The sequence below is a fragment of the Pogoniulus pusillus genome, chromosome 4 (assembly GCF_015220805.1).
Source record: "Pogoniulus pusillus isolate bPogPus1 chromosome 4, bPogPus1.pri, whole genome shotgun sequence".
NCBI lineage: Eukaryota > Metazoa > Chordata > Aves > Piciformes > Lybiidae > Pogoniulus > Pogoniulus pusillus.
In genome coordinates, this window is record NC_087267.1 from 46,744,047 (window position 1) to 46,750,046 (window position 6,000).

At 55.7% G+C, this 6,000-nt stretch overlaps 1 protein-coding gene across 1 annotated transcript in view; it reads right to left on the minus strand.

The window, feature by feature from the left end:
• GDI2 (GDP dissociation inhibitor 2) overlaps nt 1-5,352 on the minus strand; it is a 29,663-nt gene extending 24,311 nt beyond the window's left edge. Inside the window, exon 1 of the mRNA XM_064142762.1 lies at nt 5,158-5,352. Within this exon, the coding sequence (XP_063998832.1) occupies nt 5,158-5,202 (45 nt within the window). The 5' untranslated portion in view covers nt 5,203-5,352. The remainder of the gene's footprint in view (nt 1-5,157) is intronic.
• Nucleotides 5,353-6,000: the final 648 nt, after the last annotated feature.

Genomic DNA, 6,000 nt, shown 5'->3' on the forward strand with positions numbered 1-6,000 from the left:
TGAAAAGTGAGATGAAAACACCAGTCTGAAAAACAAAAAGACCAGTCTGAGAAACAAAAAAGGAGCCTGGGTGTTCTCCAGCTTTGCTGATTACCCCTCCAGATTAAAAACGAGTTTGTGCAGTAGGTCTGAGACAAAGATTCTGCCTAATCTGCAATGCACAATGCACCCAGCAAGCCCAAGACAAGGAGCAAAAAGACATTAAGAAGTGAATGTTGCCCTAGACTCATCACTGGAGAGGCTAAACCTTGAGTCCTCAGTTCAGTTTTAGGGCACTCACTCCAAGGAGCATGCTGAGGGGCTGGAGTATGTCCAGAAAAGAGCAATGAAGCTGGCGAAGGGTCTGGAGAATAGGTCTGGTGAGGAGTAGCTGAGAGAAATGAGGTTGTTCAGCTTGAAGAAGAGGAGGCTGAGGGGAGACCTTCTCACTCTCTACAACTCCCTGAAAAGAGGCTGGAGCCAGGTGGGGGTTGGTCTCTTCTCCCAAGGAACAAGCAACAGGACAAGAGGAAATGGCCATGGTCTAGTTGATTGGATAGGGCTGGGTGCTAGGTTGGACTGGAGGATCTTGGAGCTCTCTTCCAATCTGGGTGATTCTATGAAGCTGTGCCAGGGGAAGTTTAGGTTGGACATGAGGAACAATTTCTTCTCCAAAAGGGTTGCCAAGCCCTGGACTACACTGCCTAGGGCAGTGGAAGTGTCCTCATCCCTGGACAGATTTGAAAGCTTTATAGATGTGGTGCTGAGGGCTGTGGTTGACCTGGAAGTCCTGAGTTAATGGTTGGACTGGATGATCTTGGAGGTCTCTTCCAACCTGGTTGATTCTGTGATCTCAGAGTTCTTTTCCAACCAAAACAATTCTGTGACTGTTAAGACTTGAGCAACTCAGAGAAGCCATTCCCAGCAGTACCTCCAGGGTACAGTAGCTGGAAGACCTCAGCTCTCCCATCAGAGCAGCCAGCAATTTGCAAACACCTGCCCTGTAGTTAGCACCCACAACGAAACACTTCACCCCCCCCCACTCAATGCACAGAAGGATTGAGAGGACCTCAGCTCTCACCTGAGCACTGTGATGTTAATTACACCTCGTGTAAGTTGGAAGCTGTCTTATCAGCAGTAATTCAGGACTAAAAATGCTCTGGGATTGTTTTTCCCCGTGGTGCTAAGACATCTTTAAGGGCCTGGCACTGCAATGGGGTCTCCAATCAGCAGAGATAAAGGAGAAAGTTAAAATACATTAGTGCCAGTAATCCCAGTCCTAAAGCCTGCTGAGCCCTTCCTTGCTGGTTGAAGAAGAGATTAGCACCTGAAATATTCATGTTGTGCTCTTACATCCATCAACAGTGGAATTGATGTGTGTGTTAGCTCTCCAAGGAGATCCTACAGCTCTTTTATGGGCTTTGTACCAGTCCTACTGATAGATGCTGGGACAAGTCAACTGCTAATTCACATGGGAAATGACACAGTGGTGATACAATGCAGCAGGTAGCTTGGGAGAGAGGCAGTGCTCAAACAAGACCTCCAGCTCAGCTCATTCTGCTCAGGCAGCACTGAGATCATAGAATCAACCAGGCTATAAGAGACCTCCAAGCTCAGCCAGTCCAGCCTAGCACCCAGCCCTGGCCAATCAACCAGACCATGGCACTAAGTGCCCCAGCCAGGCTTTGCTTCAACACCTCCACAGACAAAGACTCCACCAACTCCCTGGGCAGCCCATTCCAATGCCAATCACTCTCTCTGACAACAACTTCCTCCTAACATCCAGCCTAGACCTGCCCTGGCACAACTTGAGACTGTGTCCCCTTGTTCTGTTGGTGGTTGTCTGGCAGCAGAGCCCAACCCCACCTGGCTACAGCCTCCCTTCAGGGAGTCGTAGACAGCAGTGAGGTTTGCCTTGAGCCTCTTCCTCTCCAGGCTGCACACCCCCAGCTCCCTCATCGGCAGCTGAAGTGCAAGTCAAGCTTTTCAAAGGAGACAAACCCACCGAGCTGCAGCAGTCTGATAGGACTCCACCATCACAGCCCACCTGTAAGGGCCAGCTTGAAGGAAAGGCTGCCTGAAAACATCATCAGAAGTTTGATGAGAGTGTCAGGCTCTTTGGAAAAGGCCAGAAACATCTGGATGTGTTTATGCAGTGTGTTTCCCAGTTCCTTTTCCTGAGGAAGCACAACTCTGCCACCAGACCAAAACTGGAGGAGCAGCTATCAAGCTACCAGTCTGATGCCTCATCTGACTACAGGAACAGCCCAGCCTGAACCAGGCTCTGCTCCAACACTCACTACTCACCATCTACAATGGCTGAGCCAACACCATGCATTCTAGGACAGGGAATGTGCTGTCTGGACCAGGACTTCTGCTTTCCACTCACTCCCTTCTTCAGACGAGCTGCTCAACTCAAGATGAAGTCCATCCTACTCTAATTGGTATTTCAGAGGTAAACCCTGCACATCAGAAGCAAAATATGGGCTCCAGAATGCTCTCAGGCCTTGGAGTTTGGTCAAGCAGCACCTTCAGACACGGCCCTAATTTATTCCTTTTTAACTCAACCGCTGATCATTAGCATGAGCTTGTCTTAAGAGTGATTTCACAAGAGGCCTTTTGTCAAATTTACATTGGCATTTGTCAGTTGGAGATTAAGCAGGGTGCTTACCAACTTGATACCACAGCTCACTCTAAAGCATACATTTACATTTTAATGGGGCTGGGAACCTATTTGAGGCCCCCTTCACTAGGAGCTCATTATATTTCGCCTCCCCTAAAAGGTCCCTTTCCCTGCTTGGCTGAGCCAGAGACAGGTTTTAGGACAGAACTGCAGCTTTCCTTCTGAAAGAGATGAAGCCTTCACCTCCTAATTTGTTCTTGCTACCTCAAAGAGGACCTTGAGAAAGAAAGCAATGAAAGCAACTAGGAAAGTTGGGTTAACCCTAGGGCAGCAGCTGGGAAGACACTTCCCACACTCTGCAACATTTCTCTTTGTGCCACATCCTGGGCTTGTTACCATTACTCCCATACTCAAAACAGATGATGATAACAATGATGATAACCTGATCTGCCTTCAGCAGCCGTGTGCCCAGCTCCTGGTGTCAGCAGACATGATGGATGGCAGCCCCTCCATCAATCACAGCACCAAAAACCACAGTAGGAAGCACATCGTTGTCTAATGACCATTGCCAGGGGAAATGGGGGAAATCCTTCAGGACTAACCCCAAAGATCTCTCTTTGTCTAGTCACCTCTCTCCGTTAGCAGGAGGAAAACAACAGCAGGAGGAAAACAACGGCAGGAAAGGCTATTTAACAGCAAGGAAAAAAAACCTCCTCTCCTCTATATTGGATTTTCTTCCCCCCCACCCCCATCTATCCTTCCTTAAACAATGCCTCTTATTTGTAACCTGCAATCCACCCTTCAGCTCCTTCTCAACCTGCAGTGGTGTCCCAGCTCAAAGGAAGGCAGAAACCAGGTGAAATCCCCTTCCCCACCCCAGAAAACCTCACAGGCAACAGCTCTGCCATTTTTATGTCTCTTATACCCCCCCACCACGTCGCCAGCCCGCAGTGCTGCATCTTCCACAATAGGACAAAGCCCCACCGCGGTTCATCCTCCCCTCTCTGCCGCACCCCCCAGGTGCCATCAGCTGTCAGCTTTCCTCGGGGATGACCGAGATGAAGAGACAACACAGGAAAGGATGTGACTTTTGGAGGGCGGGGGGGGGGGAGGAGGATGGTAATCAGACAAATTTGACAGGCGTGCAGTGCTCGCCTGCCTCCCCATCCCCCTCCTGCTGCAGTCAGGGCTGGATGAAGAGCCGAAGGCTGCAAAGGCGGAGCAGGGATGGAGAAGGAAAGGCGAGGGGAGGGGGGGGGGGCGCGGATAAACCAGGTTTGCCACCACCCTAAGCTGAGCTCGGCTCTGGGAAGGGCACAGCTTCACGGTGGACCTGCAGCCACCTCGGCTTCGGGAGTGGTGCAGGGGAAAAGGAAATAATACATAAATCGAATAGATAAAAAAGCAAGCAGTAAATCCCCGTTGGGGTTTTATTGTCCGTTGTGTCCCCTACCACCACCACCACCACCGCCCTCCCTCTGCTAAACAACTGCATTTCCTGGGGCCTCTTACACCACCACCAACCCCCCCCCCCCCCGCAATCAGCCAAGGCAGAGAAGCAGAGACCGGGGAGCCTCCCAGGAGATGGGCTCGGCCCCGGGGTGGGGGTTTGGGCACACATCCAGACATGGGGGTATTATAAGCCTAGAAAAACCCCGAACTCTGCCCCGGGGTCCGGTTAGGGATGGGGGAAAAAAGACCCAGGATGGGGGTGGGGAGGGACGGAAGCTGTAGCTGGGGGGGGAATAGCGCTGGGGGACTGACGATCATCAGACAGGGGTAGGGACCCATATATCCGGGGCGGGGGGGAGGGAACAGCACCCAGGCACTCCAGGGTATTATTTCGAGGGGAAGCTAAAATCCAGGCACCCCAGGCTAATATCGGGGTTGTGGGGAGGGAGGAGACAACCAAACAGCCCCAGGGAACAGCGGGAGGGAGAAACAAGAATCCAGGCATGCTAGGGTCGTATTTTTGGGGTAGGGGGCACAGAGGAAGAGGAGCAGAGATGGAGGCACCCCAGGGCATTATGTTAGAGAGGTACTCAAGCTAATACGGGGAGAGGGCAGGCGGAAGCCACACGGGCCCCTCAGGGCAGTGTTTGGGGCTGAGGAGGGGAAAGCCAAGCATCCCATCTGGCGGAGGGAAGGCTACCGCCATGAGGCGACAGATTAAGGAAAGGACAAAACAGCCACAAGGGCTGAGGCAGGGGGAGATGATAATCAGCTGAGGCACTGCGGAAGGGACGCAGCACCCAGCAGAGGAAACCGGGAGCCGGGTACCGGCGGCGAGGGTGCGCCCAGCCCCCGAGTCTGGGGCGGGGGGGAGGGGAGGGTGGCAATCAGGTGACGGACGGGCAAAAGGCCACCGGCGCCCCGAGGGGAGCAAGGATCAGCACCGGGGCGAGGGATCGGGGCAGTTGGGGACCAGAAGCAGGCAGGATCTAAGGAGGGGGGGGAGAGGGGGGCGCGGGGCGGGGCAGGGCGGCGGCCGCCCGCGGCAGGCCTGAGGCCCAGGCGGGCGAGCGACAGTGGCGGCGGCGGCGGCTCCTCCTCACCGTGAGGCCGGTACCCAGCACGATCACGTCGTATTCCTCATTCATGGCGGCGCGGGGGAGGGAAGAACGGGGTGCGAGGGAGGGGCGTCTCTCTGGTGTCGCTCCGCTGGCCGGGACCGAAGCGAGCCGGGCTCTGCGGGGCCGCGGGAGCGGGAGAAAATGGAGCCGCCGCCGCCGTGCAGAGACCGCGCCGGGAGGGGGCGAGGCCACCACCGCCCCCGCCTTCATTCGGCGCGGCTGTCAATCACCGCCCCGCGCCTCCCGCCATTGGCTCGCAGAGCTGCCGATCAGGGGAGCGGGGCGGGACACGCGCCGCCGGCTCTGCCACCGTGGTGTGGGGCGCGCTGCGCACGCGCGGGGCTGAGCCGGGCCCAGCGCCCGCCCCGCCCCGCCCCGCCCCGCCCCGCCCGCCGGGCTCCTGCGGCTCGGCCACACCGGCCCTCGGTACCGGCACCGCCGCCGGGCCGCTGCAGGGGCTGCACAGGGGTCTGCTCGGCCGTGATCGATGGGCCAAGGACAAGAGGTTCAATACGACCAAGTTCTGGGGCCTACACTTGAGTCACAAGGAGCCCAGGAAGGCTCCGGGCATGGGGTGCAGTGGCTGGAAACTGCTCAGTAGCAAAGCACCTGGGGGTGCTGGGCACCAGCAGGCTGCAGCTGAAGCAGATGTGCAAGATCTGTAGTGCACGCAGCTGGCCAGGAAGGCCACCCCCGCTCCTGGCCTGGATCACGGATAGAGTGGGCAGCAGGACCGGGACAGGGATTTCCTCCCCCCGGCCTGGCTGCTGGTGAAGCCACACTTCTAATTCTAAGGTCAGTTTTGGGCCTCTCACTCCGGGAAGG